At 40.7% G+C, this 27,285-nt stretch overlaps 1 protein-coding gene across 1 annotated transcript in view; it reads right to left on the minus strand.

Moving 5' to 3' along the window:
- Window positions 1–27,285, minus strand: part of PLCB1 (phospholipase C beta 1) — a 723,078-nt gene that overhangs the window by 137,477 nt on the left and 558,316 nt on the right. Inside the window, exons 13-23 of the mRNA XM_012804065.2 lie at window positions 26,747–26,831; window positions 25,152–25,329; window positions 20,106–20,173; window positions 18,002–18,098; window positions 15,425–15,509; window positions 13,610–13,734; window positions 8,944–9,098; window positions 6,332–6,496; window positions 4,833–4,932; window positions 3,275–3,379; window positions 2,166–2,275 (exon numbers count right to left, since the gene is read on the minus strand). Of these exons, the coding sequence (XP_012659519.1) occupies window positions 2,166–2,275; window positions 3,275–3,379; window positions 4,833–4,932; window positions 6,332–6,496; window positions 8,944–9,098; window positions 13,610–13,734; window positions 15,425–15,509; window positions 18,002–18,098; window positions 20,106–20,173; window positions 25,152–25,329; window positions 26,747–26,831 (1,273 nt within the window). The remainder of the gene's footprint in view (window positions 1–2,165; window positions 2,276–3,274; window positions 3,380–4,832; window positions 4,933–6,331; window positions 6,497–8,943; window positions 9,099–13,609; window positions 13,735–15,424; window positions 15,510–18,001; window positions 18,099–20,105; window positions 20,174–25,151; window positions 25,330–26,746; window positions 26,832–27,285) is intronic.

Genomic DNA, 27,285 nt, shown 5'->3' on the forward strand with positions numbered 1-27,285 from the left:
GTCTCTACAAAAAAAAAAAAAGAAAAGAAAAGAAAAAAAGAAAATCACTGCTTTAGAGACAATGGCTAACAAATAGAAGTTGATAATATAAGAAGTATTGTTTCTGCATAGTGAAAAGAAAACATGTAATTTTACTTAAAAATACTTCTACTTCTGTTTCTTAGAAAATAAAATGCATTCAGTTGATTAAGAGGATTGAAAGGAGATTCTTGTTTTCTAAATCAGGTGTTAAGGTGCTTGCCCATAATCCCAGCTATGAGGGAGGCTGAGGTAGTATCAGCACTCGAGGCCAGCCTGGGCAACATAGTGAGACCCAATCTCAAATGAAAACTAATAACAAAAAAGAGAGATTTTTCTTTTCTAAGTAGAGAAGAATGCTATTAACATCTACATAATTTATGTTGACCTTAGTTATATTTTATTAAATATGCTATTAAATAAAGCAGGAAAAAGAGAAAGGAATTGCTAAGCTTTCTGGGTTTCTTAGTAGAGGTTCTGATTTCATCATCCTGTTATCTATAGGAACAAAATAAGGAATTCATAGAATTCTCTAGTCTTAATTTTTCTAAAGGCCATGAGAAAGAAAAAAGCACATTATCACTGAAGATATACCAAAATTAAAGATGTAACTATCGTCAAATTGTTAAACTCTAGTTTCCAAGCAAAACATTCAGAAAAAACACATTCTTATCTTTAATTATAAAACACTAAGCTATTTAGCATTGTTGAAACCGGGCATGGGGATTCTTGACCACAAGATTTATGGAGAAAATGTTCTCAGGGGAAACTGCAGGAAAGTGAGGAAGCAGGTTAAGAAAGGAAAAAATGATAAGTGGAAATGGGGTCTCAGGAGAACTCTAGCCTCAGCCTGATTCCCTGGACAGCTCTGAAACACGAACTACAGCACAGAAGTTGCCCACCACAAACGAGGGACTGGAGATGTTATTTTTCCTGGATCTGTCAGCCACTGGGCATGGCTCGCCCCCTCCAAGGAGTAACATGCCAGGCCTCTCCAGGCAAGGTGGTTCCTACCAGCCCCGGCCAGCTGTCAGTGAGCAGTCTGTAGTCAGCCCCTGCAGCAGCCCCCTCAAAGAAAACCTGGCCAGGACACCTACAGAGTCTGCTTCCAGCATATCAATATCCCTCTTTCTGTGGACCCCGTGCAAGCAGTGATGGCTTAGCCTAATCCCTTACCCTTTCAAATCCAATTTTTTCCTGCAACCCGCATACTCCCAAGCTCTTATTTATTTTGTGTGGGCCATTTTCCTACAAGCACACCCGTGCAAATACAACACACAATCACCTGTTCACGTCAAAGCACACGGTCTGCCTGGAGACAGAAAGAGTACAGCAGGCACTATCTGTTAGCCAGAGGCCATACTACATGAGAAGATGCATCAGACAGGCGCGATAATGGAGCGGTGGACAAGCCCTACCAAAAAAATAAAAGCGCCAGACACCTTCCACCATCAGAGCAGAACAGCAAAGTCATGACGTCGGATCAGATCCAACACAGGGATGAGAGAGGGTTAAATTTAAGGAAGGTCCTTAAGTATTTTCCTTGTTTCATTTTTCATAAATTTTCAAACATTTCTAAAATTCCATATAAAAAGCACAAGGAAATAATCATAGATATGCTAAAATATGCATTTACATAACGTTCATGGATGATCTGTTTACAACAGTGAAGGACTGGAAATCCCCAGTGATAGGGATGGGCCCATTAAGAGTCTTGTAGCAGAATAATGTGTCATGATATGAAAAATATTTGTATTAAGTAAAAACAAAAGGATAAAACATAGACTGTGAATATTATCCCACTTGATGAAAAATAGAAACACTAAATGATTTAATGATTATCTTCTTTCATAAGTGCCTTTCATTGACATGAAATCATATAGAAACGTTCACCTGAAACAGGAAGATATGAACTGTTCAATGTGATGACAGTGTAAGATGTTGGTCTCCACAGAATGATAAAAGGGAATGACGTATGAAGAACTCAGTCGGTCATGTGGTGTTTTGCGACACGATACTGAACTCGGTGACAACATTGTTCCAATGCTCTATTTCTTCTCCTGAAGTCTGATGCTAGACAGCAGAGCCAGCCAGCAGGTGTAGGAATCATGCCTAACGCCACGTATCTGACCAGAACACCCTCTCACCTCTTTCTTCACTTCTTCTTCATCTTCCAGTGTCAAAGCAGCCAGTTGCTTAGCCCTCTGCTCCATCAGATTCACATAGCGGATTGGGTTTGACAGAGCTTCGATCACATCTAAATAGGGAGGGGACATTTCACATGCAAGGTCATGGAGATATTGATGAACAGTCCATCACTTCTCCTTCTGTCCTTCCTCCGTTCATCCACCCATCCAACCCTCCATCCCTGCGTTCATTGTTATCCACCCACCCATCCACCCATCCATTCATCATCCATCTTCCAAGCTTCCATAGACCCATGTAGTCAACATTTTGGAAACAGACAAGAGTCAGAACTCTTCTGAAACCTTAGAAAGAGAGAAATCAGAGGAGTTCAGCTCTGAGAGCCAAACTGGAGAAGCACCAACTCTAGTTTGTCAACACTCTACATTCTTTAGTTTCTTTTTGAAGCACCATTCATTCCAACAACGGCCCATACACTTGTCTTATTTAGCTCAAATGATGTTTCACAAAAGAAAACATTTTGCATAAAAAAACTGCTTTCCAGACTGCTGGAAAAACCCAAAGGTTTGGCAATGTGGGTCCCATTTTCTTGGCCTGGAGAACGTTATGGTCACCATCTTTCGACAGGGCATGTGCTCCAAGTTTGCCACAGTCTCCACCACTCCTCAGTGTCTTACACCAGGCCGCTTGGTACTACAAACATTTAATTTATTATTCCAGGCTGACATTGTTGAAAGTCAATTTTTCTAAACTTAGGACTCCACTCATGAAAAGGATCCTAGCCCTAGAATTGGCTGAAAGCAAATTTTTTTGTACAGATCTAGACAACAGTAGTATCAGGCAGCATGAAGAAGGCAGTGCTGGGCTCATGAGAATAAGACTGCCTGTAAGTAGATATGTTTAAAGCTTAGGTAATAGAATATAAGTTAAGTAAATTACATTACAATTTATTCACAAAGGTTTGAACAATTTATCTCTAAACATAAGATACAAAAATAGAGGTCAGTCTGATGCCAGAATCTCCTGCCTTTATTTGGTCCAGTTTTCCTTCCACTACACCAGAAAACTATGGACGACCCCGGTGAAGTAGCCCTTAGAGTTGGGTTGTTACCTGCGTACGTGTCAGGTACATAATCTTTCACTTCTATGTAGACAAACACAGCCGGCAGTGTCAGGGGCTGGTTCCTTTCATTCCTCAGACAGATATAGTGGTAGCCTAGAGGGTGACATGGCAAGTACTGTGTGTCACATACTTTCTTCACAACATTAGTTACAATCATGGATATTTATGTGGTGGAAGTATTTAGTGTAGGTGACTTCGGATGACAAACAGGCCTCTCCTTTCCCATTTTCATCACATGGTTCTAAGTGACAAGATATTATTTTTCTCATCAGATAGGAAAACGTCACAGAGTCTGACTCTTTTCCTTTCCAACCATATTTCCCCCCTAAAAGAGAATTCAAAATTGTATGTCACATTGAATTATTGGTCTGAATTCACGCCATAATAGAATTATACTTGGCATGATTTCTTGACCGGGACTTAGCACTTGCTTTGCTTTGGCCAATGGGATGTTAGTGATACGGCACAGGCCAAAGCTTAGAATGCATTGCAGAGTTGAGCTTGTCCTTTGCATTCCAGGGGTGTGCCAAGAGTAGTCCATGTTGTGGGTGCCACTGCCCCGTCAGCCTGTGCCCTGGAATAAGCACGTGTAGGACAGTCCTAAACCCAACCCATAGCCTGAAGCACAGCTGTGCAGCTGAGCTCAGGCCAGATCAGCCAAACCCTGCCCACCCACAGACCTGTGAGCATGGAGATAAATACTAGCCTATGACTTTTCAGATAGTATATTATATATAATTACTACGGCAGGAGTTGAGTAACACACCACAGCATGTCACAAAAGCATGTACTTTTCAGATTTAAATGACCACGTAGCTCTAGTTACAAAGCAGCAAATAGTTTCCTAATTTAGCCTCCTGAGTAGCTAGGACTACAGGTGCCCACCACAATGCCCAGATATTTTTTTTCCTAAGAGACAGGGGTCTAACTCTTGCTTAGGATGGTCTTGAACTTGTGAGCTGAAGCAATTCGGCCTCCCAGAGTGCTGGGATTACAGGTGTGAGCCACTGTGCTTGGCCTAATTTTTTTTCTTTTTCTTTCTTTCTTTTTTTTTTTTTCCGTGATGGAATTTCACGACTTTTTCTAGGCTGGAGTGCAATCGCTATTCACAGGTGTGATCGTTGCAAACTACACCTGTGGTCCTCCCCCCAGGCCTCCTACTAGTGTACAGGTCTGTGGCCTATTAAACTGGGCCACACAGTAGGAGGGAGTGGCAGGTGAGCGAGAGAAGGGTCCTCTGTATTCACACCTGCTCTCCATGGCTCGTGTCATCACCAGAGCTCCCCTCCAGCCCTTTTCAGCCATCAGCTGGAAAAACTGCCTTCCTTGAAACCAGTCTCTGGTGCCAAAAAAGGCTGGGGATCACTGTACTACAGCCTTGAACTCCTGGGCTCAAGCAATCCTCCTGCCTCAGCCTCCCAAGTCGCTGGGACTAGAGGCATATACCACTGCACCTAGCTGTCTAAATCATTCTTTAATATCACATATGGCAGCAACGATCATCTTTGCAACTTTGATAAAACGTTTCTCACCCCGCTGTCCATACCTGGCCGGATGGCTTGCACTGGCAAGATCCGGTGGCCGATGAATTTCCCTCCTTCTTCATAAACTGCTACCCTCAGGCAGGCCAGAGAAGGAAGAACCACCTACAGGGACAGTGAGGGCACAGCTGGTTACAAGAATGAGCACTTCCAAAAAAGAATTACAAAGCCTGTACTCAATCAGACCCTGCTTCTCTAGATGCAAGTAGAAGTTTCTACTGAGCTAATTTAGACAAAAAGTCAGGCTGTTGATTAACATGTATAAATCCTCAGAAGCAGAAGACATGAGCTACCAGAGACAGAGCTTCATCTCTGTTTTATCACCTTGCCCCAGTGAGCCAGTTGCTCCAAATGTAGGCCATTCTATTTTTACATGAACATTTTCAATGAGGAAATGACAAAAGTTCTATGTTTGAACACCAGGAGTTGGTGGTCTTCTCACCATGCAAATACTCAGATTTATATTACTGAAGCAAGTCATATATGAATCTGCATATCTTTTTGATATTAAGACTTGTATCTTCATAGTGAAAATAGACCAAAAAATGTAACTTTGAGGGTAGCTTTGAAAATACGATTGCTTTATAAATCTGCAAATTCCAAATTAATAATTACCATTTATTTGCTCAATGTGAAGCAGCTAGACTCTAGTATGCCATTATAGATTAAGTCAAGAACGTGAGACTCACTCTCTCTAAAAATTTATCATTTATAACAGCAGCAAACACTGCACTGGACATTTTTACAGTGTCATGTATTTACTTATGGAATATTCATAATATTCCTAGGAAATAGACACTTTTACTAAATCCACTTAACATATGAAAAAAACCTTGGGGCACAGAGAGCTTTCAAATAGACAGCTCTTTGCAGAAGGCTGCCTTTGGAGGAATTTAGCTCAGATAAGAGCAAAGGGTCGGGTCAGAACATGGACTGCACTTTCCCCTAAGCTTCTGTTCTTCCTTTATGTGGTGATAAACACATTTGAAGGTTTGCTTTTTGGTGAAGACAGAGAGGAAGGTTCAGGGGTGCATGAAAGGTTTTAACTTTATCAGACAGAAACCAGAGAGGACAGAATGACCAGCGGCCAGCCGCTAACGAGTCCGGAGCGTTTAATCAATGTTCTTTGTACGGGAAAGACAGACTTTCCTTCTCTCAGCCACCATGTTAGTCCCCCCTTCCCACTGTACTTCATTTGAGTTCCAATGAAAAAGTATCATTTATCACTTGTATTATAAGACAATATGCATTGCATTGAGAAGTTTTTCTGGTCTTCCAAATGGGGCATACTAGAAGTAACTGAATTATAACGCAATTCTGAAAATCCAAAGAAGTGTTTAACGGAGATCTTGAAGAGTTTTCCGGATGGCTTTCCAAATGTTGCTGCTTTACAAATATGTGAATTTCCAAGTTAAACAACCAGTAATTTCTCATTTCAGTATTTTCTGTGTGTGAAACTCCTGCAAAGCGCAGTCACGTCTTAGGCCATGAACTTGGGACCAACCTTTTTGAACACAATGGGTTCTTCTTCCCAGATAGGATTGACAGCATTTCCTTGGGATGTTCTGGTCTTAAAAGCCTTCCTCCTCGTGTCCACGGGCAAACCAAACATATCCACTTCCACATAAGTCCCCACTTTCTTATCGGAAAGAAACTGACCTGAAATAATCTAGAGAATTAAAAGAATAAATAAATAGGGGATGTCTTGATAGACGAGTAACACAGACGTAAGAGAATAAAGAGGTACAAATGTTGCGGGGGAATGCTGAATTATAAGCAAAATGAAACAAGCTAGAGTAGAAATATGACTTCTCTTTCACTCGAGCTGGAAGAAGAATATCAAAAATGTTGAGATTAGAAACAGTCCGTAATAAAGTGGTTCAGGAGGAGAGATCAGCACTTACCCACTTTAAACCAACCGCACCTGATCATCATGGTTGGCCCTCTACACAGCTGTGAAGACCCTCTGTGCAGCTACAGAACTAATGGATATTGTGGAGATAAGAGATTTTAAAATTTCATATTTATGTCTTCCACATCTGTCTCTTTCTCTAACCCAATTTTCAGAATCTGAGGGCTCCATCCGCCGTCACGAAGTTAGGGGAGGCAAACAGACAGATGTCCTGCTCGCCTTTACACCAGAGAGGGGAATTCCAGAAAGCGAGTGCTAATGCACCACCCCTGGGGAATCTGGGTTGTGTGGTCAGAACACAGGCTCCGGCTGGTCAGGGGGGTTATGGGCTCAAGTCCAAGAAAGGGAACAGAATTTCCAAGAATACGGCTAGACTAGAAACCAGACACCCCAGTGCCACAAAAAAAATCAGCAAAGGCTGAGTGAAGAAATCCCGATCAGGTCAGAGAGAAAGTCATCCGGAAATCTCTCTGAATTTGTCCCGGACAACTCATTTCTCCTGGACGTTCTACTTGGCATGGCAAATGGGACCTGCCAGAAAGAAACTCTTTGCTCAACTGAAAGGTCTATATGAGAAACACGTAGCAAGCAGTTCACAACATGTTTGAAATATCTGAGTTATTTGAACCCCATTGGGAATTCAGATTCACCAAAGATTTTGTATGCTTAAGATGTGTGATCAAAGTGGAGTCCTAAACTAAGTTAATGACTCTAACTGCAACCTTCTCATCAGTAACACAGGATGGCAGAACCTCGTGTGAGCTCCCAAGTCCATTTCGGAACTATAATGTCTACGGGAGAAGATGGAGAAAAAGGAATAAGGGGACTGACGGTCCTGTGAGCTGGATCTTGGCGGCAGCTGTAATGTTAAAGGCGGGACTCTACTCAGTGTGGCCCGTCCAGTTAAGGGAGACCAACAGCTCTAGAAACAGCCTCTCTCATTTGAATGGAAGCAGCAAGTGACACCTGTCTGGAACTCAGCTCTTTCCCCTTCACGACTCAACTTACTTTCCTGCCTCCACATCACTGTTTTATAAATGCTTACACTGTCATAGCAGAATTTTCAAGACCAAATAAATAAGCAAGCAGTATGTTCAAAAGAAGATGAATCTGCAAACAAGGCAAAAATATTATTAATTTGAGCCAACTATAATAACAACAGGCAAGGATCTGAAAATAGCATCCTATCAGCCCACGATGATTATGAGTTTATCTTTATGACACTTGACAGGAATTAAATATCCTTTTCTGAAAAAAATTTCCTAAAATAAACATAATCATGAAAGTCTAATTCTGCCAACTTCACTCTTTATAGATGTAGCTTAAAACGATTTCAAAAGAATGATTATGAGACTATTGAAATTTTGTTTTTAAATTTTTGCTATAAATCCACATAAGTTTTAAAAGTAAGTATGGGCTTAACTGTTTAGGGTAGATAGAAATTTGTGAAACTATTGCAGACAATTTTTTACGTAGTTTTTCAAGTATCTGTGTTTAAGGTCAGTGTGAAAATTGCACTTATTTTCAGTGAAAAAGTTGCTTAGTCCTATAGTTATTCAGTTAAATTGAAAAGAAATGATACTTTACAAAAGCATTAACAATCACTGGCTTATAGAATCCATAAAAACTCTTTATAAAAATGAATTTCCCCTTTGTAGTATTAAAATTATTTTCTGACAGCTAAAAAAATTACATCTGCTTTACCATCAATTGCAAAGACTGAAGAAAATAATTTAGACTTAATTTCTTAGGGTCATATATATACATATATATTTAACAAAGTAACTGTTTCATTTAAGATCATTAATGCACGTTTTAAAATTCTTGAACATCCTGCTAGATTTTCAAAAACCATGCTATGGTAAGTTGAAAGTTTTGTTCAACATTAATAACTTATTGAGAGAATTTTTTTCTATAATTTTGCTCATAACTAATGGGGGAAATTGATCAGAAGATCTCTCTGATATGAGTTACTGACTGGCCATGTGGAGTCCCATGAACTCAATTTATCAATTTTGGGGCGTGATTTGTACATGTTAAGAATGTGGTCCAGCTGCTGTTATCTCATCCATGTGGTCTGTGAAAACTTTTCAAAAAGATTTGATCCTTACAGAAAAAAAAATATGAGGAAAGTAGGACCTTTGCTGCCTACTAAGTTATTAATGACTAAGCCATTTGTTATGCAAAGTAGATCGTGTACATACCTTAACAGATAAAGTGTTGGCCACTATCCCATCTACGATGCCTTCAGTAAATGGATCGAAATGCTTGTCAGGCCTCCTCATGAACTCTGGCTTTAGTCTGTAGCCACTTTTGCCATTGTATTCATACATCCCCATGTTGATCTGCATGGCCAGGTCTGAATAGCAGAGACACAAACCACATTATAAGCACCTTTATTCTAGGAGCAAGAAAGTAGATTGCAAAGTAAGACTGTGTTACAGTCCACTTTTGCAAGAATTCTCCTTCCCAAAAGAAAGAGCTATTCACTGTGCAAACACAGGAAACTCAGGTAAGGAAGAAATATGCCTCCAAGCTCCAATATGCTCCAAATATGCCTCCAAGCCTCCAATACGCCTCCAAGCTCCAATCTGTTGGCAGAGACCATCACTGCCAATGGATTAGCGTATGGTCAGCTTTTTCCACTTTAAACGTGTTGACGACATACAGTATGTCCCTTTTATTAAGTATTTCTGGGCCTTAGTTAGAACAGCGGTATAAAACTACTTTCAGTAGTTGCATCGAATAAATCTCCAGTCTCCTCTTCAAGCACGTCTATGCTCTTCTACTTTTTACCATGACCTATGACACTGTAATCAAAGTCGCTGTATTAAAGTCTTTAGACATTATTAATGAATTTTCTAGGAGAGGAATTTTTCCTAGGAGCATCCACTAGCAATTCTGGGTCAAAAGATGTGCATAACGTAAAATCTGTTTTGAGAAGTTTTACTAAAATATCCTTCAGGAAGTTTAAACCAGTGTTTGCCCCCTAAGCTGCGTTTTGGACAATGGGTTTCCCCAGACCTCTCTCACAGTCAGTTCCATAGTTCTTCCTCTTCTTTTTAATTTAAAGGGGAAATTTTCTTTTTAAGAATGTGCATTTCTATTATTTATACCCTGTCTAATTATACATTTTCTTTTTAAGAATGTGCATTTCTATTACTCATAACCTATCTAATTATACATTGATTCTTGCAGGGAACAAAGGTTACTGGTCAAAATTTTTCTAAGTCTCAGTCAGTGAATCAGATGTTCACGCTTATTGCAAAATTGCAATTGCTAGGGTTGAAAAATAAATTTTAAAGTTTTAAGAACTGTGGGAAGCTGTCAGCTGGTCCAGACTATGTGTCACATCTCACCTCTGTTTATGCGGAAAATAAAGAAGTGACAATAGAATCATTTTAAAGTTCCACGTAAAAAATAGTTTTTAGGGGCAGCGCCTGTGGCTCAAAGGAGTAGGGTGCTGGCCCCATATGCCAGAGGTGGTGAGTTCAAACCTAGCCCCAGCCAAAAAAAAAAAAACAAACAAAAAAATAATAATGATTTTTAGAGCAGAGAAAATATGTGAACTTTTCTTTTTCATTTTATTAAACTATTTTAATTATGGTACCAAAAAGGAAGTAATTAATCAATTGTCCATTGATTTCAATTAATCAATTGAAAAAAATTTGACTTCAAAGCCTAAAAAATTATATTAGCAAGTCAAATGTTCTAAAAAAGGTTGCATAGAAAGCAAGTGAAGTTTATCTTGTAAAGAAAAGGATAATTATATATCAGTAGATCTGTTAATATGATTTAGCATATTTATGCATGAAAGATGACATGAATATATGATCATCTCAATAAATGTCTGAAAGACATTTAATAACATTCCACATAAGTTCCTAAGATCCTGTTAGTCAGCGAGGACGCTTGTCAACTGCTTTAGTACTTTAAAGAATATCTGTTTCACAATCACAGCCAATAGCCCACCTGGTGATGGCCTCACCACAGCGAAATTCTTAATCACATCGAGATACAGAGAAAAATACTGACTCTAAACTTACAAGAAATAAGACCTGGTGTTGTACAACGAGTAGGGTGACTATAGTTAACATTAACTGTGCACTTCAAAATAACTATAAGAGAATGGTTTCTATGTTCTGAGCATAAAGAAAATATAAATATTTCAGGCAACAGATAAACTAATTACTCTGATTTGATTTTATAAATGTTTCAAATTATCACATGGACCTTGAAAATACATATTGCCATGATGTCTCAAAAATAAAATTAATTAAAAAAGAAAAGCCATATCTTGCATAATTGCTATTAATATCTTATATATTGGTTAAAGCTTGATACCTACTTCATAAGAGCCATAATGTGGAACGTCTTGAATTAAAAATAAAGAAAGATGCTCACTGACACCACTGTTATTTCATATCATCAGTCAATCAATCAATACGTATCAATCAATACGACAGGGAGAAATTAGATGTGATTAAATTACTGCCTTTATGTGTCTGAAAAATCCAATAAAATTTACTGCCAAGAAGCTCTTATTAACACAAGAGCTTGGGGAGATGGTTATAAATATGTAAATATAAATACCCAGAAATTATCAGTTAAAATATAATGTAAAAAAGAGAGATGTCTTCTAAAAAACCTAGACCTCTAATGAAATTAAAATGAATGATTTTGCTGAGAGACTTAATATGAGAAAGAAGTCTTTTAAAGTGAAGAGAAAAAATTAGAAGATCTTATTTAGATATATTCATGACTTTAGTACGATTTTATTTAAAAAAATGGTAGCAGTCAAGAGGGAAATGACATAATACAATTAAAGTAACTCAGTTGGAGTTGGAATTCTAGTAGCAATGACGAAAAAACATTAATAGCAATGAGAAAGAATTTATTTATTATGCCACTTCCAGGTATTAAGCTGTATTATGAAAAATAATACAAATGGTGAGTTATCGCGTCCAGGAAAACGGGTGAATTCATTATGGAAAAGATATAAAGTGAAAAAATGGATTTCAATTAACAACAAAATGATTACATTTATTAAGCTGTAATTCCTCTTCGATGGGGTGATTCTTTAGGCAAACACAAATTGATCTCACTGAGTCTATCTATCAAAATTAAATTTGGATAAATGAAAGGGTTAAATTGAAAATTAAAAATGAACCCAGGAGAGAAATGGGGGATTAGGGAACTGCTCCTGGGATGGGGAGGCTGTAATCGGAAAAGCAGACCAAGAGCGACAAGATAAAACATTAATCCAGCTGACCTCCTGGAATGGACGTCTGTTTCCCAAAGGACGCTCTCCCCTTTATATAAAAGTGCTATTTATTATAAATGAACAGGAAAGTTGACAATAGTCCTGATTCATAAAAAGAAAAATATAAAAGCCAAGAAACATATTTTCAAATGTTCAACCTCAATCATAATTAAGGGAATGAATTAAAACAACTCTGAGAGAACACATTTTGTCTGAAATTTAATTAGCATTTAATGATCATACTTAACCGAGATCTCGAATGAGAGAGGCTGCCTCACATCATACGTGGGTGACGGAGGACATCGAGACATTTTTAAAGGACAGTTTGGCAACAGTCCCAAAGGTGCTTCAAACTCTCACATCTTTTAACATAGTAATCCCGTTTTTAAGCACTTTCCCCAAAGAACTTTAGAAGACAGACTCAGTAACTTAGGTCCAAGACTGTTTTCAGTGTACAGTTATAGTAGAAAAGATATTCCTTCCTGTTTAGTGATAGGTGGGTTTTTCACTGAAGTTTAAAGTATGCTGAATATATAGCTATTCACGACTAGCACTTATGTATATACTTAAATTTGTATGTAAATATATGTATTTGTTTTAAACAAGGGGTGTGAGAGCCAAACTAGCTCCATTTTGTTGTTTACAGCACAAGCCCCATTCCTAGCTGTTTACCGCATAGCCCTTCTGCCCCAACCTCTGCCAGTGAAACCTGCAGGGCCACTCCCCGCTGCCTTCCCCCACCCCAGGTTGCACAGCCACTGCGCTGTAAACTGAGTCACCTTAGGCAAACAGCTGCTATAATAAACAGTAAGTTTCTATTACCTTGAAATACAGGTAACCAGGTTGCACCAACTCTAGCCCCCGGTTAAGGGACCCTCCACCCCTCACCTGTACCAATCCAAATTCACCTTTACTAGTGAAATCATCAGCTACCAAGGCAAATCCTCCTTTACTTCCTCCTTTACTAATGAAATCACCAACCTCCAGAGAAAAGTGTACTCATATCCGACCCTACCCCTCTTGCTTTCTGTACCCCATAAAAACTGCCTTCACCCCGAGTTCAGGGCTCGTCCTCGGCTTGCATGCCAGGAGAGTCCAGGCCCGGGCCTCCCGGGCCTCCCGGGCCTGAAATAAACTCATCTCATGCTTTTTACATCGGAGCGTGTCTCGAGTTTGTCGGTTGGGCTGTTTGGGAGGCTTTCTCGGACCCAACAGGGTTACATGAAAAAGTATGTCTATATGGGCAAAAGGGCAGAGTACACTCTCCCAATGGTCCATTCCTGGCAGTCTTACTTTTCCTTTATACTTTTAAAGTTTCCCATTTTTTTGAAATAAACACTTACTACTTTTAAAAGCATAGAAAAGTTTTGTTTGAAGAACCATACAAAACCAGCAGAAATAAAGACTTGCTTATGAATTATTAAAGAAAATGCCTGAATTTTCACAATTCACTTTTTTCTCTTTGATATTTCCTTTATTGAAATTTTCTTTTATTTGTTTTTTTCAATCCACTCTGACAATGTTTCTCCTCCCATGGCACAGTTTTTGGACCCTTGGAAATACGACTGTCTATCAGAATGGGAATGATCATGGGCCGTGTTACTCACCCATTGTCTGGAAATTAAGTGCCACCATCTGACAACCGGCGTTCCAGAAGAGCTGAGGCATGTAGTTGGATGAATCCACACGTGTTCCTTTTGGATATATCCTGCTAAGCTGCATCTTGTTATATCTGGACCATCATGTTAAGTAGTGAATGCAATTTTAAAAATTGTTAGTGGGTAGCTTTAATTGGAAGGCCACCTTCTGCCTTTCAGTGTTGAGGATTTGAAGTAAGTGTTGATGATCTCCTGGGGCTAGTGGGTGAAATATGAATAAACGTGCTCTTAGCATATAAACAAAGCCCCACCTTTGTAGAGCTGTGTGGGTGAAAACCAGTGAGGGGGCAAAAATGGATGAGTCAAATTCAGTGTGATTTTGCAGAGAGTATTAAGCCCGAGCTAATGACCCAGGGCACACTAGGAGGTTGGAGGGTGTTGAATTATGTGGATCCATTGTTTAGCAGACAGGGATCCTGTGACCCTCGGGGCTGTTTTTGAAACTCTCTGCTCCTTTGTTAACCTCCTCTGGGAACGCTGTTTGCCAAGACCACGGTTCCCTTTTTGATCAATAACGGGGTCAGTATTGCCCAGAAGTTTCTGATCTTGTTTTGTATTTTTTGATCTTTACTATCATCTGTTTTCCATCTAAGAACCTGATTGGACAGCCCTCTGTCTTTAAAACAGAATAGTTTAGTTCCTGTTACCAAGTTAGGCAGAAGTGAGCTAAGCTTCTGAGCTGGGTAGATGGGGTTGAATCCTTACTGTGGAATTGCTTGGTGTCTGGTCTCAGGCAAGTTATTCCATCTTTCTGTTCACCATTTCCTCATCTATTAAATACATTAATACGTTTGCTTAATACGCTGGTGAATTTTAAAGCTGAGGTTTATTCTAGAACTTCATGAAATTGAGTACTTTGGCATATTTAATACTAATTTTATGAAACAATTAAAGGCCTGTTTCATTTTATATTCATTCACAGAGGCGGTTTTGTTGCCAGTAGTGACAACAAAGCCTTTATTAGTGATATATACTTATGTATCTTTATCCCAAGCACTTCTTTTTTCTTTTTGAGACAGAGTCTCACCCCCTTGCCCTCGGTAGAGTGCCATGGCAACATCACAGCTCACAGCAACCTCAAACTGTTGGGTTCAAGGTTTCCTCTTGCCTCAGCCTCCTGAGTAGCTGGGACTACAGGCAGCTGGCACAATGCCTGGCTCATTTTTCTATTTTTAGCAGACACCAGGTCTCACTCTGGCTCTTCTGAGCTCAGGTAATCTACTGCTCTCAGCCTCCCAGAGTGCTAGGATTACAGGTGTGTGCAACCATGCCAGGCTCCAAGTATTTTTCAACTGGACGTTTAAATATTCCATGTCAGCACGTCAGGTGCCAGGCCGTGTGTATACATAGACATATATACGCACACGCTTGACTTATATTATATCTTACCTATGTATCACGTATGTAGTCATGTTACACACAGTGCACTTAATCCAAACAGCAAACCAGGAAGCTGGTATCATTATTTCTGTTTCACAAATGAGGAAAGTCAGGATTAAGTAAATTGCCAAAGGACACAGCTTGATGGTGTGAAGGTGACCTCGAAATCTGGAAATCTGGGCTTTGCTTATTCCAAGGCCAGTTCCTCTTCCAGAAGCAAGCTTATTCTGTTCCACACTCTATGGGAGAACTGAAACTATTTATTACTCCCGGTTATAGACTCAGGTCATTTTATGCATCTCCCTCCTTACTAAAAACCAACCAAACAAACAGCACAGGACTTCAGCTCTGTTCTCTCTGCATCAGCCGTCAAATCAAGGATACTCTACAAATTCCACGGGAGACTTCGTCAGCTGCTCAAGGCCTTTGGTTTCCACGAAGGAAGACATTTCAAAACTTTTATTTCTTTCTGAGTTAAACAACAACAATGAAATAGAAAAGTGAAAAATAAAATTCAATGCTATAAATTATAAAACCACAAAAGAAGCAGGCAAATGTTCAGTAACGTTGAGGACAATTAACCTTCAATGCAATTTTCATATTCAATTTTTTTTTCCCGTGAATTGTTTACCAGTAACAAAATTGAGTCTTGTTAGTTACTGATTTTAAAAGTTAGTACTGGCTCGGCACCTGTGGCTCAAGTGGCTAGGGTGCCAGCCACATACACCTAAGGTGGCGGGTTCAAATCCAGCCCGGGCTCGCCAAGCAACAATGATGGCTGCAACCAAAAAATATCCAGGCGTTGTGGCGGGCGCCTGTGGTCCCAGCTACTTGGGAGGTGGAGGCAGGAGGTTGCTGTGAGCTGCAATGCCACAGCACTCTACCCAGGGGGATAGCTTGAGGCTCTGTCTCAAAAAAAAAAAAAAAAAAAAGTTAGTACTTGGGTCAGATCTACTTACAGTTGTGCAACTCAAGGGTACACATGTATTTTCGACCCGTATAGTGTGGAAATGAAAACTGTTTTTGTGGAAATCTTGGGTTCTCAATCCACTCAGATGGGTTTCTTGGGGCTATTGTCAGGGATTAACTGAAGAGGCTATGGGGACATTTGCTATACACACAGCTGATTGCCACCTTCTCAGTTCCTGTGGCCCCTCTGATACAAACAACTAATGTGACACGAGAAGTATGGGATTTCAAAACAGAAGGATCCTTGAAAATTTTCCACATGTTTTCGTATTAGATAAGACATAAAATAGAGGTGAGTGAGGTGAAGTTCTCACTACTCTTGAACACAACAGAAACATTCTGAAACTGAATTCATGCCTCCAGTTGGAGTGAGGAAAACAACAAAGTTACCACAGTTTAAAAAGACTAAGGGTAAAACTGTCTCTACCATCGACCCAACTAAACACCAACCGTTTGGATATTCAGACGGGAGCCATGCAGCGGGATTAAGCAGCTCGATTTAAAAACTGGGTTACCTTTCAGACACTGTTCCCATCTTAGACCCCCCCCTTCCAAAATTAAACCCACATTCTTTTTCCTAATCATTCCCAGAATGCTTCTGTCTCTATCTTCTCATTCTCTCCAATTTACTCAAATAAATTTATTTTTCTTTTCCTTTCTTTTCCTCTCTTTTTTCTTTCCTTTCTTTTTTTTTTTTTTTCAGTGTAACAACAACAACAGCAACAAAAAACAACAAAAACAAACTGTAACTTTGTTATTTAGGAAGAACCAAGAGAAAGCTTAGGGCCCTTTCGGAGAGAGCTGGGAGTGGGTCCCTCTCGTGAAGGAGCAGAGGTGACAGGGACCCTGACTTGCCTTCTTTGGGTTTGTCCTAAATCTACTTTCACATGGTTTATGAAGTCAGCATTAATGGGTACTTGGCAAAACATGTTCAGTATTATTTTTATAAAAAAGTATTAACATGATATAAACCTAGGGAGAGAAGCGCTGGTTTGGAAGTCTGGCTGGTGCCGTCTTTAGCAAGTTCTGCAGAACTGAAATCATCAGCTTTTTCTCACACTTGGCTACTCGTCTGGGAGCTTTTAGCTAATGAGTTCGGAAAAGTTACTTTGCAGCCAATGAAAGTTACAGTAATATAAAAATAACTAGTTTAGGACGCTTCAAATTGAACAAGCTGTGGTCAGAAGCATCAGTAATTATGACATCAGAGAAAACGTTGGACTCTCATCTCGGCGTATATATAATATTTGGAAGTTGAATTCTTTGATGTAGAGCTCACTAAGTTAAGACTCTTTGGGGAAAAATTATACAAATATAATGAAATGAATGTCACGCTGAGGCCCGAGTTTTCATTTATGTATCCTTTTTTAACAGGCTGCTGCATATAAAAATTTCAATTTTTTAAGAGCACATCGTTCTGAGCAGCTGATAAGTTTCGAGGATCCCCTTAATCTGGTAGCATCTCACACTCCATGGACATACCAAGGGCCCCTTCGTGACGTGCTCTGTTCTCTAGGTAAAGATAATATTTTTCTTTGCACCCACTGCAGATGTGTAGGGGATGATGGGAAGACACAAACTGTGGTGGGGAAGTTGATACATTTTCCTAAATATGTAAAATGTGCTGGCAAATGGAATGAGAGTGGGTTGATCAAGATTGGCCAGGTTTCTGCCCCTTCCCTTTGGGGAATGGGAGTTTATTTCAACACTATCACATACATAATGGTGGATTCCACTGTATTACTAGAAACAAAAACCAAATGTAACATTCTCAGTTAGCCGTCCCCCGGGCATGTGTCTTCCAGATAGCCATGTTGGCCTGGGGACCTGTTAAGTATTTGGGGATAATGTCCTAAAATAGGTTCTCATATGATTATTTTTAACATATTTTTAACAGCTCTATGAAGAGTAACATATTGAGGTGGAATAACCCTGTATTTAAAATATATTCATTATATGCTGTACTAGGGGTTTTCTTCAGGGAAAACTTACTTTTTGAAATTTCAAATGACTCAAACTTGACTGGCTGAATATAGTTCACCAGGTTGGACATCTCCTCTGTGGCCATGGCCTCACTCCCAGCGGTCCCCTGGAAGCAGAAATAAATGACAAAAAAAACATTTCCAGGGTGAACATTGTAGTATCAAGGGTTATTTTCCCAGGAAAATGACCACCTGACTCACCCCTCCGCTTCTGAAAATGATTATTACCAGTAGAGCACCCCTTCTAAGAGCAAGTAAAGGGAAACGGGAGGGCTGGGAGGAGGGAGGTTGAGTGGTGGTTGGCAGTGTGGGCCCGAGGGCATCAGTACCACCCGCTTAGAAATGTAGGATCTTAGCCCCCCTGCAGGCTTCTGAGCCAGAATCTGCTTTTTATTTTATTTTAAATAAATTATTAGTATTATTTTTGAGATAGAGTCTCACTCTGTGCTCGGTACTATCCCCCAGGCTAGCATGCCATGCGATCAGCCTACAACAACCTCAAACTCCTGGGCTCAAGCGATTTCCCTGCCTCAGCCTTCCAAGTAGCTGGGGCTACAGGTGCTAGTTTTTCTATTTTTAGTAGAGATCAAAGGTCTCATTCTTGCTCAGGCTGGTCTTGGGCTCCTGAGCTCAAGGTATCCTCCTTGGCTTTCCAGAGTGCTAGGATTGCAGGTGGGAGCCACAGAGCCAAAATCTGCATTTCCATAATGTGATTGGAATGCACCCCACAATTGGAGAAGGATGAGGTATAGCTCATCTTCCATAGCAGAGAGTCCACAGACCTGTAAAAGGTCAATAAATCAATAACACACTGTATAATAAAAAAAATTATGTAGGCGACCACTGGGTGAACTAAAAATTTTTAGTAGCAGTAGTAGTAATAATACTAATAAAGTTGCCTGCAGAAGTGGGCTGGGTGGCTAAACAAAGTACTTGCTTTTCTTCACAATTTTTCTTTCCTCCCTCCCTTGATGGTTCCCTGCAAATCTGTTAGACAAGCAGAACAGTCCCATGTAAAGGTTAATGGCTCAGGATCCAGAGCCAGATTGCCTGATTTAAAATCCCAAGGCCATTAGTGAGAAGCGGTGAGACCTTGGGCAAGTTACTTAAGTGCTCTGAGCCTGTCTCCAAAATGAGGATAAAAACAGTCCCTATAGTATTGCCAGTTTATGTGAAAGAGCTTAGAACAGTAAAATCTCATGGTACTTTAGTGATTATTAACTATTACACATTATCTTTTTACTTTTTCTTTCTTAATAAAGAAGAAAAACAATACTGCATCACTGGTGCTAGAGAGGGGTCTGTAGTCTGATCTAACAGTGATCTAAATCTGATCTCACATTTTTAGACAAGAGAGTGCATGGAGACAAGGTTTCTTTTGAAAGCTCTAGTAGCAATACCGTGGTTATACTTCAACTGGGAAGTATTCATTTGCCAATGGACTACCAATTGGTAAGGAAGTTTAGAATGATAAAGACTCACTAACTGAAAATTAAACTCAGTTGCAATAATTTTAGGCACACATAATTTGCCCGGCATTGTAAGCAGCTTTCCTCCAGAAATTTAGGGGCAAAATAAAGAAGCAAAATTCTAGACATTAAGAAAAAAAATTATAAGAGGAAGAACATCAAGTAAGAGTAAGTTATTATTTGCTTTATTTTAAACTAAACTATAAAGCAGCAAGTACTGAAACAGAATCTTCAACACATCTGAAAACAGACTCAGCATAAAATTTTTGATGAGGACTCTTGCTAGGACAAAATTCTAAAATTCCAATCGTCCTGTCCCGACTATTGTTTCTAGGTTCTGTGCTATTAATATTTTGGAGCTGATCAAGTTAATCAGAACAATTGAGCTTTTATGAATATCTAGCTCTAGTGGTTCCAAAATTACAATAATGCAATGAATGTTATAGTTCTGAATATTTCTCCAAATCCCGTATCTTCTCCAGACTATTGACAATCCATTTAACTGTCTTGAAATTTGAAGTTGGAGGCCACACATTTATTCTTTTGGCCACTAGATGGCAGAAGATGACCATGGGATAAATCCAGGAGCATCTACCAAGCCTGGCAAAGACTATAATACCCCTGAGAGAAGCCCTGGGTACCCACCTCATCCATTGAAGACTTTTTACAGTCATCATCATCATCGTCGTCATCACTCTCTGTATCAGCTTCCCCTGCCAAAGTAACAACAGATCATGGTGTCAACATGTACGAGTTTAAAGCACTTGTAATACACATGTTATCAGAACGTGATTAGACCGTTCCTTGGAAATTGGGCTACTTTAAAATTGTTTTATCAGGGATTTAAATTTTATTAGTTATAGAAAAAAACTTCTCAAATATATTCTAAGTCATTGCTTCATGTGAGCCTTGGAATAATTTAATTGGATCCTTTTTATTTTATTTTGAAAACAGGATCTTACCCAAGCTTAGTCTTGAACTCTTAGACTAAGCTATCTTCCTGCTTCTGTCTCCTGAGTAGCTGGGACTACGGCTATGCCTGCAATGTGCTAGGATCAGTTATAGACAATTATACAGACATTTTGAAAATATATATGTTCTAAATTAGAATGGTTAATAAATACCATTAAAATTTCCAAATCCTGTTCAGAATACTTGTCTTTACATTTTTTCTCCACATGTTTTTTAAGACATGGTATCAAACAGGATTCTCTTTCCCAGGGACATGTACCTTATTTTGATTTTTGACGTATACTTTCTCTCTTGGGATCTCTATGACCCTGGAACAGATAAACTAGCCATCTGTGGATTTTTCTTCCTTTCCTAAGCACTGACTCCTCAGTGCTATGCGTGGCCAGCACATACGTAGCTCAGTAACCTGTGTCCATCGTTCCCAAGGCCACGAGGATCTCACAGAAGTTGAAGGAGAAGGCAGGAACTTGGGTAGTACTGGTGGGGCTCTGGTAACACCAGTGACTTACAAATGTGGTAAAGTTTCAACCATATCCTACGTTTTGTCTGCAAGTTTATTTGATGGGTGTGTTATTTTCAACACAATGCATATATCTTAGAAAACAGTGAAATTCTGTTCTAAAGGGTGTGATAAAACGGATGAACTTTTAAAAAATTACAAAAACCTAACTCCATCAGAAATAATTCAGCTTCGTCTTTAGCCAATATGCAATCATTTCAAGATTTAGTGGACATTTCTGTTAAGTTAAATATTCACACTAGTATGAGGAATTACATTCTTCCATAGTTCTGGGCTTGAGTTCGACCCGGTACTATCAGTTATGTAAAAAGATTTTCAAGTTAAAAGTAAAGTAGTGCTCCATGGTGTACATATACCACAATTTACTCAGCCATAAAGAAAGATGGAGACTTTACCTCCTTCATGTTTACATGGATGGAGCTGGAAAATATTCTTAGCAAAGTATCTCAAGAATGGAAGAAAAAGTATCCAGTGTACACAACCCTATTATGAAACTAATTTATAGCTGCTGTAGGAAAACTATAACCCAATTTTAGCCCAAGAATATGGGGAAAGGGGAGAGGGAGGGGAGGGGGCAGGATGGGTGGAAGGAGGGTGACTGGTGGGATCATGCCTATGATTTATCCTATAAGGGTACATGTGAATCCTTCTAAAAGTAGAATATAAATATCTTAACACAACGGCTAAGAGAATGACATGAAGGCTATGCTGACCAATGGGATGAAAGTATTTCAGATTGTATATAGAAACAGCACACTGTACTGTTGGGGTACTAATACCCCATGAGAGTATTAATGTACCCGGCCATGATTCATTAAAAAATAAAAAAATAAATAAACCAAACAAAAAAAGTAAAGTAATGCAAAATTGTTTTTCACATTCGGCAATACCACCATTATTCCAGTAGATGGCGATATTGGCCCAACAATAAAGCAACTTGCATTGGCAATCTCCCCACCCCCACCCTGGCCCTCTGAAAGTTAGCTGTCCTACCGGATCTATTAATATATAAATGACACAGCGTGCAGAGTACTGTCCTCCAAGAAGCTTGTAAATGTTTCCATTTGGCTAACAAAGTTGAATCAATTACTGAATGACAGCAGTGAGAAATATCTTCAGAGAGAAAAGATTTCTGAGACTGCTGAGGGTTATTATTTATGGCCTATTTATTTAACAAAGCCATAGACAGACCAGCACTTTAAGATGCCAACATTGTGTTAATAAGGTAAGTCAATTATACTTTGGGTAGAAACATATTTTATTACTATATTACAGACTCATTATTTGGGGATGTTGCCACCTAAATATTTGTTACAATCAAATTTTGGCCCCAAGTTATTACTACATTTTTTTTTAAATCTGAAAGAAGAATTTTTTTAATCATGTAATTAAAAAAGGTGTTAAGCACAGCCTTCTGAAATCCACATCATGGAACACCGTGACATACCGGTCATTGCAAATATCCAGTCACGTCAGTTTTGGCTTTTGTGGCTTTACAACAAAAGCAGAGAACTGATTTTTCTCTAAGTCCTTGGAGGGGGGGAATCTTATTGAACTACTAAAAGAAAAAAAATCTTACTTTCTCCCAGTTCTTTAGGGCAAAGGGCTGAACCCTGGAAAAGGCATCTAGCCAGCATGGCAAGTAAATTAGCTTTGAAACAAGATCCATTTCACATTTTTCAGGTTGTCTGAGTTCCTAGGACTGTGAACATCTACAGACCAAATGGCAAATTAGCAATGCTCTTTGTTCAGGGGACTACCTACATATTAAAATGTCCAAAAATTTCCATCAAAATAAACAACGATTGCATAATAGACTACAGCTTAGGAAATCTACTGAGTAACTAACAGATTGCTACTCTCTCTCTCTGTATGAAGCAATCATGTTCACTGCCTGTAAAAATCGTCATTTGCGTTATGCATCCAGTTAAGAAGAGGGGGAGAACTGGGAGTGGGAAAGGCAGATGGTAAAAAACAAAAAACAGAATCAAAGAAACCCCCCCCACCGAGCACCCACAAGACAAGATTTCTGTGCTAGCTTCCCAAGAACAGGGCTGTGTTAGGAAATAGTGTTACTGGGAGGCCTGCTAATGGTGTTCACTTCAAAACTCCAAAAAGCACGTTCGTACTGAGAACACAAGTTACTTCTGAAACAATTTTGAAAGAATTGCATAATAATGTTTAAAGTACACATCCACGAGCTACAAAACAAAACCCTTCCACAGAATTATATAATGTCTGTGGAAAGGATTTTAGTCTAAACAGTGAAAGAATTGGCAACTGAGATAGAAAAACAGAAGAGAAGATAAATTGGCATCTAAGACAACCCTTTTGTAAGAAAAATGACCTAAAGTTTATATTTTAAATTTTTAATTACTTAAAAATCTTTAATAGATGAATTTTTGCCAAATGAATGTGTCTGCATAACCAGATCCAGATTAAGAAACAAATTGTTCATATCATCACAATTTGGGGATGTTGCCCAAAGAGAGAAAAAGATTTCTCCTTAAACCCAAGAAGCCCTCTTGGGTTCACGTCTGGCTTCTTCTTCTCCCAGGGTCACCATTATCTTGACTTACAACAGCACTGGTTAGTTTTGCCTATTTTTGTGCTTTACGTAGATGGGCTCTTACAGTAAATATACTTCTTTGCATTTGACTTCCTCTGCTTATTAACATAATGTTTATAAATAATGATTTATGCATATTTTATGTGTGGCTGTAGATCATCCTCATTGTTGCATATTATTCCCTTGAGTGAATATGCCACGGTTTATTTATCTGCCGGTGGGCATTGGTTAGGCTTCCAGTGTTTGGCTACTCTGAATAAAGCTGCTTTAAGCAATTCTTGCACAGGTGTCTTGGTCGACCTAAGCATGCACTTCTACTGCGTATATACCTAGAAATGGAGTTCCTGGGCTCCAGGGGTACCTATGTTCAGCTTTTTTTAGACACTGCTAAAGAGTTTTCTGGAGTGATTGTTCCTATGTTGGTTAAATTTTTAATTGAAAAAAATTCCTAGAGTGAAGCTCCCATTATGAAAGTTTTGAGACATCCCCCCAAATCAAGAGACATAAAATGCATGGGATGGAGACAAATGAGGCCTTCCCGGCAACCCAGAGAGGCAGAGCACATTGAAACTTACTCGGGCAAATCACACCGTGTTTCTTGGAAGTGAAATAACGGCCCATGGCACAGTCTGTCTCAAAACTTTCATAGTGACCCATGTATAATCACCCTCTCCAATCAGGAAATCTTTGAAATGTGGTTTTCAGATTGCCAAGACTCAGACTGAACTTGGAAAATGAATTAGATTGCATGACTAATAAAAAAGCAAGAGTGCCCACATTGAATTCTTTTCTCACCCACCACAAAAATCTATTTCAACCTCAATTTAAAAGGAGAAAGAATGATATTAAGCATTTCCTAGTAGCTTAGACAGAAAATTTGAGTGATTTTGCCATGTCACAATTTTTGAAAGCCCTGCAAAATGTAGACAAATCAAAACACCCAGAACTCTTCAGCATGCTAAAGCGAACACGGTCAGTGCCCGGTCCTGTGGGTCATGTTCACTCTTATAAGCCTTAAAATCATGTGGTCACTCCAAAGATTACTTGGTCTGTGTGGGAGCCAGGATAATGGCCAAGGGGTCAATGCCCAGTGAATATGTTACCTTGCGTAACCAAAGGGACATGTGGATGAGATTAAGGACCCTGCCATGGGAGAGAGAACCCTAGATTATCTGGGTAGGTCCAATGTAATGACGTGACTCCTCAAACGCAGAGGACATTTCCCAGCCGTGGTCAGAGGGAGCTGCGAGTGCAGAAGAAGGTTAGTGAAATGGAACATTGCCGGCTTTGAAGCTGGAGGAAGGGTCCCTGAGCTAATGCATGTGGGTGGCCTTAAATAGCTGGAAAAAGGAAGGAAATGGCTTCTCCCTTGGAACCTCCGGAAAGCAAGGCGGCCTCCCACACCTGCAGGGCAGCCCCCTGAGACCCTGGGACCCGCTGACCTACAGACCCAGAGGATGATAAATTTGTGAAGTTTGAAGCCACCCAGTTTGTAGCAGCAACAGAAAACCAGCAATATAGTAGAAAACTGTGCAGAAGTAGGAATGTGAGGAGTCTGTCGAAGCTAATCTCCGAGACCCAGTCCTCACACCCACACCCCCCAGAGTAGGAGAGCCCACCAGCCCCTCACCAGCTCCTGGGGACGAAGGCTCGAACACGCTGGAGGAATCACTGTACGTGTTGGAAGCTTGTTCCGAGAGCTTCTTTTTGCCACTCCCTTCTGAAGACTTATGTGATTTCTTCTTATTTTTCACCAAAATTTTATACATTAAATCCATAGGGCTTGGAAGAGGAACTCCGGATTCCAGCTAACAGAAAAGGAAAGCAAATCTGTAAAATTACTCCTCCTGCCCTCCTTCCTTGCAGACTCCCTCCCCCAGTACAGCTTTGGACGCCAAGAGTATCCCTGTGCCATGTCCACCCATGTCCCTCATTAGAGTGCTCTACCTGGGTCTTTTCTTTTTAACATCAATGATACATTTTTATTACATACTCTTATTTTTCCACAAACAAAATCTACGTGAAGAAGACCAGAGCACTGGTAGATGTGATGTACTAAACCTGAACTTCTGTGAGTTTTCCAACAGACCATATAAATTCCACCACTTTGATCTAAGACAGATAAGAAGGCTTCGGCCTAAGTTTTCAGAGATGGGCCGCCAGGCACCTGCCAGGAGGAGCTGGTGAGGATGGGGGAAAGTTTCCAGATGAGCCTGTGGAATCCACTTTTCAGATGGAGCTTAAAAACAGCAAATCCCCGTCCTGGTTTGTTTGAGGTGGCTGAGCTGTGGCATCAGAAGAGGTGAGCCTGGTAACTTGAGATTTCCCTCCAGTCCTGAGACTGAAGCTACCATATTTGCAAGCCTCATCTTCAAGCTTGCGAATCTAATGGGGAAATCAATTTCCCCTGAGAGGCTATTAGATATTGTATCCGCGGGCCTGTATGCAAGCCACACGTGCGTTATTTTTAGCAAGTCTATTGAGCTCATTCGCCCTCTAGACTCTGCCTGCAGTGAGTCTGGGTATGAACTCACTGAAGGGTCTGAGGAGACGGGGCCAAAGGGCTCCAGAGGCAAGACCAGCTCTGGGATTCTGCTGCTGTTCTTTCCAAAGCTGGGCTGTTACCACGGAGAAAGGAAGCCTGAGTCGGGCCCTAACAGAAGGTGCATGTGAGGAAGTGGGCAGCAGCCAGTGGGACAGGCCCACGAGACACGGGCACTTGTCAGGTCCTGTGGTGCTGACCCACTGGTCCCCAGGGGATGTGATGAGCTCGCCTGGGAGGGTCAGGCAGCCCCGTCCCCTCGGGCTGTCCCTGCGGGCTGACTGCAGCTGGAGGGAACCTTCCCAGGCAGTGAGGGTGGGGAGAGGCCACGGGAAGGGCCGGGACAAGAGCAGCCGCCTGTCTAGTCCCTGCCCCCGGCCACCCTCAGTGCTGCCGCCCTTGGCCATCGGTATCGTCCCCGCCCCCGGCTGCCCCCAGTGCTGCCCCGAGCGTTTACTGTCACTTGGCCGCGTACCCCGTGCTGCTGCCCTTGGCCATCCGTATCTATCGTCCCCGCCCCCGGCCGCCCCCAGTGCTGCCGCCCTCCCGGCCGGAGCGTTTACTGTCGCACGAATTGATCTTCCCAAGAAACACAAACACAGAAAGGAAGCGGCAAGTCTCCCTCCGACCCCATTCGTAAATAACCCACGCGCTCCTCGGGGCCAAACCGCAAGACTGCTTACTGGGTACTTTTCCAGGGGCTCCATGAGCAGCGCGTCCCCGAAGATCAGCCGGCAGTACTCGGCCATCTTGGCCTGCTGCTTGGGGCTGCGGAGAGAGGACAGGAGTCAAGGAAGCTCCATCAGACGCTGAACAGGATCGCAAAAGAGGCAATGCCCCAACCTCACGGGCAGGGGCAGTTTCTATCATTCTAAATCTTTATCCTGACTTATGTGACTGGAAACAGCCCGCAGAGCTGGGCAGTGAGGGCCCCGGCCATGCCAGGAGGTCCCTGGGGCTTCCCTGCACAGACACAGGTGGAGAAGACGCGCCATTCACCTGTCACGGGACCCCGGGAACGCCCAGGGGCAGAGACTCAGGCCCTTTTAATTCCCTGTTTCTAGGTCAGGGAATTAAAAGTTAGAAGCTCGGAAGGGGGCTTTTCCTGACCCCATGGGTGTTCTTGGGCGAAATTTGTCAGGGCAACAGAGCTGCGAAGGGGAGTTCATGAGGCGATGGGGGAGGAGAGCAGAGGGCAGAGGGCAGGGGGGGGGGAGGAGGA

The sequence above is a fragment of the Otolemur garnettii genome, unplaced genomic scaffold (assembly GCF_000181295.1).
Source record: "Otolemur garnettii isolate 467f Iridium unplaced genomic scaffold, OtoGar3 scaffold00025, whole genome shotgun sequence".
Taxonomy (NCBI): Eukaryota; Metazoa; Chordata; class Mammalia; order Primates; family Galagidae; genus Otolemur; species Otolemur garnettii.